This window comes from Tenrec ecaudatus, chromosome 9 (genome assembly GCF_050624435.1).
Source record: "Tenrec ecaudatus isolate mTenEca1 chromosome 9, mTenEca1.hap1, whole genome shotgun sequence".
NCBI lineage: Eukaryota > Metazoa > Chordata > Mammalia > Afrosoricida > Tenrecidae > Tenrec > Tenrec ecaudatus.
This window is the reverse complement of record NC_134538.1, coordinates 106,331,608-106,344,712: the sequence shown is the minus strand read 5'-3', so window position 1 is coordinate 106,344,712 and position 13,105 is coordinate 106,331,608. Positions and strand designations below refer to the sequence as shown.

Sequence of the window (13,105 nt, the reverse complement as noted above, 5' to 3'; positions counted from 1 at the left end):
TGATGGCAAAGTGCTAGAAATACAGCCCAGCAGATAAAATCCAGCCAGTGGAGAAGAATGCAAAGTATGCAGCCCCACAGTGCCAGACTGCTGGGACGCCCATGGGGAGCTGGAGGGGGAGCGTCCCCACAGGGCGAGGCCAGGTGTGATGGTGGGTTCCCTGCCTATCTCATAGAAACACACATGCTTCTCAAATTCCTGTTCAAGTAAGATGCATATTAAGAATTTAAAAACCCAAAAAAGGGAAAAAAAAAGTGGAGAGGAAATACACATGGATCTGGCCTCCCGCGACTCTGCACCTAGACCAGGGTGGGAGTAGCCGGCTGCCACGCAGAATGCAGTGGAAAAGGGGCTGTGGCAGGTGTAGCCAGGTTAGAATTGACAACCCTCTTTGAACCATTTTAAAGGTGTTCTAGTTATTTTCTGCTTTCTTTCAATGGAGGTTTCACTCTATTTTAAAATATTGTTGTTAGCTTTTTTGTTTCTTTGTTTTTATGTTTTTTGGTGTGTGGAGTCCAGGATGGGCGATCTATAGACAGTCACTGAATTAAAGGTTTCTTGGCCGTATGGTAGGGAAGGTTGCAGGATCGATGGGGAACTAATAACAAGGAGTACAAGAAAAAAAGAAAAATTTCTAAAACTGACTGCGGTAATGATTATACAATGCTTCTTGTATGAAGCATTGGATTGTATGTGGATTATATCCCAATAAAACTCTTGAAAAAAAAGGACATAATTCACTGAAGGACAAAGAATTTAGAAAACCAACAATGGTTCTATTTAAAAAGTACCCGCTTGCTCTTACACAGAACTGCCCTCATGGCACCAGTCAACCAAGATCAGTCCTTTCCTGGGCTCCATCTTGGGTATTCCCTAGGCCCAGGAGCTGCTCCTTGGGAGTCCTTCCAAGCTGGTGGTTCTTTAGAGGGGAGAAGGCCTGGCACAATATTCAAGGCGAGGTAAAAACTCTGAAAGTCCAGTGCTCTGCAAGTCTGGTCTCCATGCACATGCTCTGACCTAACCTCACGTTCTTTGTAGGCCAGATCTGGCCTTCTGGTGCTTTGAGGTTGAGTCAGCTAAAGACTTCAGTTCATTGATGTCACCAAGGAGAATACTCAGATATGGGGAAATACCAACAGTCACCCATGGGAAAATTGGCAAGATGCTCAGTGACATTTTAAAGACATTTGCTCACTGACCATTCAGCCACAAAGGGCAGTCTCACTGTCAGCCTCTCTCTCAGCTACTGGGTGTTTAATTCATAGAAGTCAATGAGGACAGGCCCAGAGGGGCCGCCCAGAAAGGGCAATATAACCATGAAGACTTGTTTGTTTCCCAAACAGTGACTCTATTTGTTAGTGTCTTCCTGGTGGCATCTGGCATTTCAAGCTGGGGATCAATGGGACTGGCAACCTAGAACTTCTAAGAATTACTATCTGTTTACCACAATCTCCATATTCAAAGAATCAGTAGAATGTCTTATTTTAAAAATGTGCATTTTTTCTTTTTTTATGACTTGCTGTAACTTGAAAAACCCCATAACTTTCAAACCACAGGCAACAGTTCTGACCAGGACCGCTAACCTAGAGATGTAGCACCATGAACTTGTTTTGTTATAAAGTTCAATTTCTCATTAGGTACATTTTGATTAAAAAAGAATTCAATCTCATCCATCTCCATCCATTCTTGGCTAGTTGGTTAGTGACCACAACATTTACCAACATTTTTAAAGCATCAAAATATAACCTAAATTATAAACTATAACCTAAAAGAGTTACATGAGTGAAGAGTTAAATGGAGGAAGATTTAAGAAGCTACTTAGGATGCTGAGTCGTAAAGGGCTTGATAACAGTGTGCTGCAATTAACAGCTCTTACTTGATTTGTACCCTGGATCAGTGTGGGCAATTATGAAACCCAGAGCCTAGTGACAAATGCTATTTAATCTTCCTGGCTCCTTGTCAAACATCTGCCTTAAGGCTCTACTGAGTTTATCTTGTCAAGTTATTTAATTTTAGAACACAAAGCATGCACTTTGTAATAATATGGCAGAGAACTGGTCAACCGCTCCAATATAGGAGACACTGGAAATCAAAGCTATCAAATGTTCGGTTTATTCCTTGATCTTTCAAAAATATGATGGCTGTCATACTGTAGTAATGTGTAAAACAGCCCATTAAGTGAATAACAAGGACAATAATATGGCAGAGTAGGAAAAGTTAAAAAGGCCTAAGACACTTCTGGGCTCAAATTTGACTCTGCCATTTAATAGCTGTGCCCACAGACAAGGTCTTATCAGCTTTGTGGAAACCTGTGGCTCGTTATCCATAAACTCGGGATGAGAGCACTCACAATGTGGCTCTGATGAGATAATGCACGTTACAGGCCCAACCCTGAGCCTATCACACCACAGAGTGAGTTAACTCCCTTCCTCTCCTTTCTTCTCCTTGGGTTAGGAAGGATCGTGAGCTGGCCTGATGCATCCATCATGACCCTCAGTGGTTTTTAAAGATCTGACTTGGCTTGACCTTGAAGGAAGGCTAATCTCAATGGCTAGGCTTTCAGTCAGAAGTCTCTTGACGCATAAACAATGGCCTTCTCATTGTACCTACTCATAGTACCATACACTTTGTAACACTTCCCAGAGCTCTGGCTAGTTAACTTATTATGCATGTGATGCTGCTCTGCTCCACTATGAGGTCAGATTTACTTTACAGAAGAAAGTCTGGCTTAGAAGAGCCACACGATAAGGGATTTATAGACAAAATGAAACATTCTGCTACCGGGATGCCAACATGTGACATACATTGCTGCTGAAACATGTATGAAGTGATTTTGGGGGCTGAGCATGAACTAGGTTTTTAAATAATTTTTATGTTTAATTACAATTTAATGTTTTACCCCAATTTTCCACAATCTTGTTCAAGGCCCTCATGTGCGCACACACACACACACACAAATGGTTCATACATAAATAAAAGGGTTATACATACAGACATTATACACACCACACACACGTATATAAATATATGCGAAGGTGTTGTCATCCAGTTGATTCTAATGCTTCATGACCCCAATAAGAGGAGTAACACCTCCACAGAGTTCACAGCTGTGATCTTTTGGAAGCATATTTCCAGGTCTTATTTCCGAGCTCCTATAAGGTGTTTTGTTTGTTTTTTAATTCATAAGAGGAAAGCAGTTCTCTCTCTGTTTGTTTCTAGGAGTTTGGGTGGGATGGTGGTTAAGCGTTGGGTTGCTAGATACAAGGTTGGCAGTTGAAAACCCCCTCGCCGCTGTGTGGGACAAACGTGGTGCTTTCTATTCGGGTAAAGAGTTACAGTTTGGGAAACTGGCAGGGCAGTTCTACCTTGTCCTATAGGGGCCTATGAGGGAGTCAGCATTGCCTCATTGGGAGAGAGTGCGTGGCTTTAGAAACCACCAGCCCTGAGTGAATGAGCAGTGGGGCTCGAGGGTGTAATTTCCCATCCCGGCAGCACCTCCTCCTTCTCCTGGATTTGCTCACCCACCCAGCAGTCATTCAGCCTTTTCTTGCACGGGACAGGGCAACACCAGATTTGGGTTCTCCACTCCTGCCACTGGCTGGGCCTGGGGTGTTCATGATCTGTTGAGTCTGTGTAGCAGAGGCTGCACAAGATCAGAAAGCCATTGAAATGACGGCAGCAGAAGCCAGGGCCACCACTGCCACCCTTGCTTCCAGTACTAGCAAAACTAGTCCCTAGGGACACCTATTTCTGGAGCCAACAGGCTGCCACCCACCCGCACCCAGGCATGTTCGAAGTCCTGACTAGGCTGCAGGCTCAGCTCCTGCCTAGCCTGCCCCCACACCCACTTGCAAGTACAGTCCCTGGCAAGGCTGGCTGCCTCTATCTAGTGTGTATACAGCTCTTGGGCTTCATCCATCAAGTGCTCATAAGGTTTCAATATAATAGGCTTTACAGGGATTTAACTATGGATTTTATAGGAGCTGTCTACATATAATATTGTGTGTGCGCATAATGTCCAAATCATACAATATCCTAAGGTTAAGTGATACATACCTGTGTATAAAAGAGGACTTCAAAGAGTTCATGGAGAAATGGGATTAAAAAGTAATAGAATTTTCCCAGGAAGTTTCTGAAGTTCTCATATTTGCATATGTATATATGTGTGTATATATATGTAATGTACATACTTAAAATCACTTTATTAGGGGCTCATACAATAAAACGTACATACTTTTTATTGAACACGGAAATCATTGGCTCATCAAATCTGTAATTCTGTAGGACTCACAACTCACTGCCACTGAGTCGATGCTGCCTCCTAGGGACCCTGTCGGACAGGCAGAGCTGCCCCAGTGTGTTTCTGAGACCGTCACTTTTTCGGGAGTAGAAAGCCCATGTTCTTCTGAAGAGCAGCTGGTGGTCTCAAACTGTGGAACTTGGTGAGCAGCCCAATGCAAAACCATTACACCACCAGAGTTCCTATCCTTTCAGGAGGTGAGGCTGAATTTAAAAAGTAAACTGATGTAGGGGAGCTAAAGAATCAAGTTCAATTGACATAAGAACACAGGGAAAATAGCAGTTCATAAGGAGATGATGAAATCTGGGAATAATTGCCTTGGCAACAAGTAGGGAACCAAAGTGGACACATAACAGGATCCACTGAATTAGTGTCAGCCCAAGCTAGTGAGAGACACTGCTTTAGACTCTTTGGTTAGTGAGTTCTCAGTTTGACAATGCAACATGGAGGTAGCATAGTATCAGGCAGGACCCCAGGACATACCTGCTATAAGAAGCATGCCATGGCCAAATATCAGGATGGATCAAACATGAGCTGAGCAGCAACAAGGTGAGATCTCATGGTCATGGTCCACTCAGCAAGACAGGGCACATATCCTTGGAAGCATGTCTTGTTGGCTACGCTACATCCTAGTGTATTCTTAGAAGCACACTTAGGGTCTGGATTCTATTGTTTCCTCCCCCAAGCAATTATTTCTTAATACATTCTTTCTATACAGCTCCAGATGAAGAAGTATGGGTTTGTGTATGTATGTGTATGTGTGCATACTTGAAGAACCAGCAAGTCTCTGTAATACGGCACTTAAGCTGACTATTGCCTTTATGGGCAAGAAGTGTTTCTTTCAGCCTCTCAAGATTTGAGTCTTCCTCCCTAGTCTCAAAGAGTCCTGGTGATATGGTACGTTACTCGTTGGGCTGTAAACCACAAGGTCAGCAGTTCAAAGTCAACAGCTGCTCTATGGGAGAATGGTGAGGCTTCCTATAAAGAGTTACAGAAACCCACAGGCACAGTTCTACCCTGGTCCTATAGGGTCACTATGAGTTGGCATCAGCTTGATGGTGTTGAGTTTGGTAACTTCCACCCTGCTCTTTAAAAAAACAACAAAACCCATTGTCAAATACATTCTAATTCATAAAGACTTCATGTGCTACTGAGTCCAGTTGCCATAAGGTTTCCAAAACTGCAAATCTTCACGAAAGCAAACTGACACATCTTCTGGGGACTCGGAGTGTCGGCCAGTGGCATGCACTGCCCTTGAGCCACCAGCCACACCCTACTCAGAGTAAGTTACTCTTTATTCTGACCATAAGTCACTAACCCCGAAAGGAGGAAAATAATTACCTGGGGCAAGAATCCCTGGTCCCAGGCCAGGAATAAATCAGGATCTCAAGGAAGAGAGTGTCTGAGAGGATAATGGAAGGGGTGCCTCCCGAGTAATCTATCGTTCAATCCAGAGGTGCTCACACTTGAGGGGTACCTGGAGGGCTTGTTCAAAGACAGGTTGCAGAGTCCCACCCCCAGAGGTTCAGGTCCAGTAGGCTAGGGTAGGGCCTGATAATTTGGATTTCTGACTAGCACCCAGGCGATGCCGATTTGCATGTTTGGTAAACACGACACCTGAATTCAATATTAGTATTTTTCTGTCCTACCTTGTGGAAAAGTAACCTCAGAACCTGGACTCACAAGGCTTTCTTCTAATGCACACCTCTGCTACTTTTTGGCTGGGTGACCTTGTAACACGCTGTTGAGTCAATGTTGACTCATAGTGATCCCAGGTGACAGAGTAAGATTGCCTCATGGGGTCTTCTGGGCTATAATCTTCTCTACAGGAACCAGGTAACCGTGTCTTTCTCTCCCAGAGCCACTGGGTGGGTTTCAACAGCCCACCTTTTGGTCAGCCGTTGAATGGTTAGCTGCGGTGCCACCAGGGCTACAGACAATTGCAGGGCCAGTGAATTTAATATGGTTCTTCTAGTCAAAATCCCTATCTTCTAGTCTAAATGACCCTCTCCTGCATGGGTCTGGTAAGAAGGTGGGGGAAGATACTGATGGGATTCACCTGGGAGTCATTGGGAAGCGCCATCCTGCTCTGTATAAAACGAGTCCTCCGAGAAGCAGAAGGAGGGAATCTTATTACCAGCAAGAGCCAGGAAGTAGAGCAAGTTCTCTGGACTCAAGATTCCTGTGCAGTGAACCTCCTGGGTCCTGCTGACAGCTACAACCTCAAAGGAGCAAAGTGCAGGGCTTCCCACCCCATGAGGGCTAGCTTGCGGAGTGGGGTGCCTCTGGGTACTTAATTGGTGAAGGGGGGCTTATTGACTCACGGGAGTGGAGCTGAGGTTGACTGGAGCGGGGTGGCTCTGACCACTTAATTCAGGGAGCTGGGTTTGCTGACCCATGGAGCGGAAGCTGAATGCTTTTGGCTGAGGTTTAAAGTGGTATCCCCTTTGGGCATTTATTAGCTGACTTGACAGAACCTGTAACACATCCTGATAACTGCCCTGGGCACGTCTCACTGGCATTACATTTTGTCAACTTCCTTAATAAACCCTTTAATCATGAATTTTGTGAGTTCCGCCTCCAGTGAATATTAGAGGCTCGAGTGGTAAAGCAGGACATTAATTAAGACAGTGTAACAAGTCAGTCTGCCATTCCGCCGGTTTCCTCTGACTCTGGATTAAAGAAGGTTACCCAGGTATGAGGTTTGGTACTGTATTTGGCACACAGTAGGTCTGTATTAACTATCTGTATGCTCTCATGTCCCCTGGACACTTCATCGTAAGATATAGTTGAACTACCTGATTTCCAGAAATAGTCCCTCAGATTTATTACATGTACAAAGTTTTATTTTGTTGAAAAACCAAAATGGCCAACAATAACTGACCCCTCCTTTCCTTTGTGAGTGGACTATCATGGAGATACACTTGGAACCGATCATGTTCAATGTAATTATGCTCCGCTTCCCAACTCACACCTTTTACGTTGGAGGGGAAGAAAAAAAAGTCGGGGGTGGGGTGGGGGTGAGATTAGATTGCAACTAGGATTTTCTGTTTAATTTTGACCAGGCTGAATTTAGTACAGGTATGAACTGTTGTCCTGACAGGTCTCTATTAGATTACCTGTGACGTAAAAAATCAAACAAATGAATCACAGATTCTCAGAATTGAGAGACCCTGAAGATTTTCTAGTCCACCCAGTCCTCCCGAATGCTGTGAAAATCACCCAGTAGTGCTTCACACGTGAGCAACCAACTGAGGAGCATGCATCCCAAGCTTCTCCTCAATCGTGGGCAGAAATGTTTTATTTCCATTATTTATATTTCCCTAGTTCTCTATAATGCCTCAAATATGTGCCTTAATTTCTCCTCCACTGGAGCATCTAAAGTATTCTAGAAAGAGCACTGACGTCTTCCTTCCCTATTCCATCTCACTCTTCCTTCCCTATTCCATCTCACTCTTCCTTCCCTATTCCATCTCAACCCAAGCATTCTCTGGTGTCTGGACTATTCTCACCACAAAAACTTGCTTGCACCTAATAGTCTTGTTCCTTTATCCTGTGGACAAAGTCTGTTTCGAGGATAGTCTCTCACTTAAAAAAACCCCAAAATATATTGTATGTTCACCACATCTTGTCCTCACCAACAAAAACAGTTTAAACTGTAAGATTATATATGTACAATGTTTGGGAGCCTCAAACATGTACAAAGTTTTATTTGGTTAAACAAAAAACGTCAGCAATGACTGACCCTTCTTTCTCTTGTGAGAGAGTTAACATTGAGCTACATTTTGAACAGAGCATGTTCAATGTCAATATGCTCAGCTTTCCAGCTCACACCTTTTCCTTGGAAATTAAAAGGTCAGGGGTGGGGGTGGGGTGGGGAGGAGAGATTAGATTGCAAGTAGGTTTTTCTGTTTACTTTTGGCCAGGTGAATTTAGTGCAGGTATGCACTGCTGTCCGAGCAGGCCTTTATTGCTTGCCTACTGGCTCCTCCCTCACTCCCAGAGTCTCCAAGAACTGGGAACTAGAGCCATTAAAAACTACTGAGAAGGAGGTTTCAGGAAAGGCTTAGAAGGGATGGCCTAATCAGATGGATCTGAACATTGTGAGCTTCCATGAAACAGCAGTGCTAGACAATGCTGCACAAAACCCCAAAGATCTCAAGTCTGTCACAGAAAAGAAGAGTGAAACAAAATGGTTTTCTTACTTTCTACGAAACATTTCTGCAAATATGCAGCCAACGCTCCAGAGATCCACGGGGGTGGCGTAGCTGGACTGAAGCAAGACTTCTGGAGCTCTGTACCACAGTGTGACGACCTGCAATAGCAAATGGACTGAGCGTTATCGAGGAAGATGGCTGTGTGTTCACATTCCTCATCCTGGGTGGTTTAATACCAAAACCCACTGAGGTAGTTAGTTCATTGTGCCAACCTGGCTGGTAAACACATGTGGGGTTAGTTGAAGGGCGGAGGGATAAATGGCTCAGTGAGCCTCACCTTTCTAGTTCTTGGGTCTCTTGCTTTGTGATGGTCAGACCAGGGTGCAGTTGCCTTAGGCAGTTCTTTGCTTTAGCTGGAAAGGCTCACTTCCTGTGAGACATCCCTGAGGAGAAGCCACTGGACTTACCCTGGGGCAGCCTTGCGTGCTAGAGCAGCTGTGTGGAGAACCCCGCCAGCGCTGAGATGCTTACACATTCACTGACTCTGCTTTCCTCCTGCAGTCGGCACCATTGTGTGTGTTTTATGAGACAGAGGAGGACTTTGCAGATTGTTGTTGGACATATGGGTTAATGTTGAACTTGTGGCTTGGGCAGCACTGGGTTGGGATCCTTTCTTGATGTGCACTCACCCTTTATATAAAACGCTTATACATGAGTTTCTGTGTATTTGTTTCTCTAAAGTACCCAGAGTAATACACCCACTTAGGAAAGGACACCTGTAAATCACATGCAGACACTGAGAGCGAAGCAATAAGTCAGCAGGACTCATTGTTGACAGGCCAGGAAATGACATCATCCCCACTACCAGGCTTCCACCGCAGACCCCATCGTGACAGGATAGCAAAAGGACAAAAGTTTGCAAGAAAAACAATGATGACTTAAACAACAACGTATCTTTGTTATTAAAATGGTTTTGTAAGACTATTCTTTTTCCCTAAGCTTAAAAATAATACATGGAAAACGGGTGACAGCAACGATTCCAGCTCCCTTCCTAAGTCAGTATTACTGGGGAATGAGAGGGTGCTCCCAGGGGCTCAGTGGACAACTCAAAACTGCTCTTACACAAGACAGGGGGATCAAAAGAAGCCCCCTCTGAATGTCACCCTTTAAAGGCAGTAAACAATGCAGGCATAGGAAAGGAACCGGCAAGGATGTACAGTCCAAGACTGCTTACACTATGCGGAGAAAGTCATTCAAAGAAAGGGATTCTAAAACAAGAACATTAAGTGCAGAGTTCTACACATTGAACTGATGGAACAAATCTCTCTTTCTGGCTAGGTTGAGAGATGAAAACGTATCACCTGTTAAGGCTTCAGGTTTATAAGCATAAACGGGTTCAAGCGCTTTTTTTTCTTGAGGGAGAGACAACTATTCCATGGATGCCCAACACAGGCTATTCCTTATTTTCAGATAAGGAGTTTAGTACAGAAATCTTGTATTATTCATCTTATGCTAGTCAGATCCTTTTTATTCTTAGTTTGGCTGACTATTTTCTGTTATTATCTACCTAAATTTCCTATACATCTTCTGTCGCATTTTGATGCTACACTACCTGGTACATAAGGGATTGTGACAAGACTTAAAAAATGACTGCCATCAAGTTCTTTCTTTTCTTGTGTGTAATATGCTGCTCTTCCCATTAAGGAGCAGAGTCTACTTCACCGTTTCTAAATCTGACTTGGCCTTAGTGACTTGCTAGATTGATGGAATATGGAGGATGCGATTTTCTGGAACTGCCAAAGCTAAAGCTAAAGGAAGCATGCAGCCTGAGTCTGTCTGAATGCTTACTATTGACATACGTCTTCTGCCAACCAAGTGAGTGTCATTTTGGACATCTGAGCTCAATCCATTCACTGGATAAGATCTGGGATCTTAGAAAACATTATACAGAACAGAAGACGCACCCAATCAATCCTCAGATCGTGGTGATAACAAAGTGGTGGCTGACTTAAATTTTCGATGGCTATGCAGAAAGATCTAATGAATAAGATTCGGGATAGGTGTACCTGTATTAGTTTCTCATCATTTCCTTTGAACATGTTGTGCATTGAATTCACGTAAGGTAGAATTGCGTTTAAGGGATTTCTAGATGCTATCTAATGGAAAGATGATGGTCATGTGACAGAAAATTAAAAACGAGCAAATAGGTACACTACTACACCCAAACAAAGTTACTTCAGTTATCACCTGGCTCCACCATGTATTTTTAACAGCCCCACAGTACTTCCCTATCCCTTAGGCCCAGTTTAGTCACTGACTAGATTATGTCACTGGTTTTCAACCGTGGCTGTGCATGAGAATCAGCTAAAGGTCTTTCAGAAAAATGTTTGTGTCTGGGCCTCAGCTCACGCTCAGTGGATTAATTAGATATACATGTTGGTTTTTTTCCCTTAACACCTTCCCCACCCCACCTTTCACATAACCCTGACGCCTGGCTAGGGTTGTGCAGCGCTGGATCAGACAGCCCAGCCCCGAGCGCCAGGCTCTCACCCACATGGTTCTCCGACTTTGAGAGGCTCGCTCTTCTTCGCGCTCCACTTCTCCTACAAGGGTCCCCCCAACACCATCACCTCCCCGAAACCACAGCTACTTTAAAATCATCCCTTGTAACATGGTTCATAATATGGGGCCCACCCATGGACATGATCTTATCCATGGTCCGTGAACACCCGGCATAACACTGTGCACACAGCAATAGGGGTGTAACACATCGCACCTTACAGACTTGACGGCAATCGTTCCTAGGAAGCTAATCGGGCAACATTCAATTAACAGCTCAAAAGAAGGCAGTACTATTTTTCCAAGAGGAGGGCTGGGCATGCTTGACTATAGTTTTTAGTTAGATGTTTTATTTCTGCTTTATCAGCCTCTCTAGCAGGAAGAGCACTTCTCTGCTTTTCTGACACACTGTCAACACAACTGCAGGTGCAAACTATCCATGAAGTCCCACTCCAGTGGACACAGGCACTCTGAGACCAGGCATGTATTTTTTCATGCTAATTAGAGATACATTTTAGCCTCTGAGATGAAAAGTTTAATCTGAATACAGCATTATTTTAAACCAATCTGAAGAGATTATGATTTCTGAATGACTATCTTCATATTCAATACTTTAATCAGAGACATCTATTATGATTAAGTAAATTTCAGGTAATTCCTAACTTATGATATTTTAGAGTCACAACTATGTCTATTCTACGGTTAGTGTTACGTACGACATGTGATAATGTAGTGCCTAATTTGCTGATGTTACACTCATGCTAACCCCTAAAGACAAATAAAAATCAGATTTATAAAGATATGGATAATGAAAGGAAGTAACTGGAGAAATATTTGATTAATGTTAAAACTTATGATACAATCATCAGAATAGAACCCTGTTATATACATGAAGCGCCTTCCAATCATCAGAATAGAACCCTGTTATATATATGAAGCGCCTTCCTATTTCTTTTAAAATTTAGTTATCACTCAAAATGAATATATTTTTATCCAATGCTTTTTAGAATGTCTAGTGATAATGAGTATATGATCTTTCTCTTATTTTCTTGATAACTGCTTCAAAAAAATTTCCTAATATTGCACCCTCCTTGTCTCTTATAACCCACCATTCCTAATTCTTATGTGTATTTTTTAATACATGCAACGATTCTATGTGTTCATATTTAGGAAATTTTTGTTATTATTATTGGTAACATTATTATTATTTTTATTCAATATATCCTACACTTTTTTTCTTTTTGGGGTTGATTTTTCATGTTTGTTATGTGTGACATGTAACCAGGCCATCTTTTTCTAGAACTTGGAATAATATCAAGCAAATAAAGCTGGCCAGTCTCTCTGACTCACCTGTAAAAAATACTACCTGGGTCTGCATCTTTTTTAGCTATATATCTTGAAAAATCATTTTAATTTGTTTAGTTAATTAGTATATTTAGGTTACAACCTGTTTTTTGAGTCACTGTTGGTAATGATAAAGAATTTTTACAGGAAAATCCTTCTACTATACTTAAAAATGCACTAGGTTAAATTTGTATATTTCTTATACCTGTTGTAATCTCACATTCCCTAGGTTATACTGTACTAATTTTCTTTATCCTAATGTATATTTTTATTTTCTATTTATATTGGGTTTTTCAGGAGGTCAGCGATATTGCTTACTTATTTTAAAAAAACTGACATTAATTTGTCCTTTGAGTGTTCAATTAGCTACGTTCACATGTTTTAAAAATGAGCTTTCTGTATATTTGCTCAACTCTAATATGTAATTTACCTTTGATTTCTTTTTAATCCAAGGGAAAACTATTTTGAAGAATAGGTTTACATGTGTTCTACTTTCCATGTGGTCAGGTTATCTTTGAGTACCTTCCAGTTGTTCAACTTCTTGTTTTATTATTTCACAGACATAAAATGTAAGCTTGACAATTTTTACTTGGCAGAAATTATTATGAATACCTATGTGATTCTGTGCTGAATTAGGTTGTGCCTTGATGGCTATAAAAGAACAGATAGACTCTTTTAAGCATAAAGTTCTCTATCAGGAGTCTGTGTCACATAAATCCTTATCTATTGGTTTGTCTACTCTGAC

General features: G+C 42.3%; 1 protein-coding gene across 2 annotated transcripts in view; it reads right to left on the bottom strand.

Annotated features, from left to right (window-relative positions):
- Positions 1–13,105, bottom strand: part of CDK6 (cyclin dependent kinase 6) — a 247,220-nt gene that overhangs the window by 70,124 nt on the left and 163,991 nt on the right. For both annotated transcript variants that reach the window (XM_075558414.1, XM_075558415.1), the window contains exon 5: positions 8,506–8,615. In XM_075558414.1, coding sequence (XP_075414529.1) covers positions 8,506–8,615 — 110 coding nt within the window. The remainder of the gene's footprint in view (positions 1–8,505; positions 8,616–13,105) is intronic.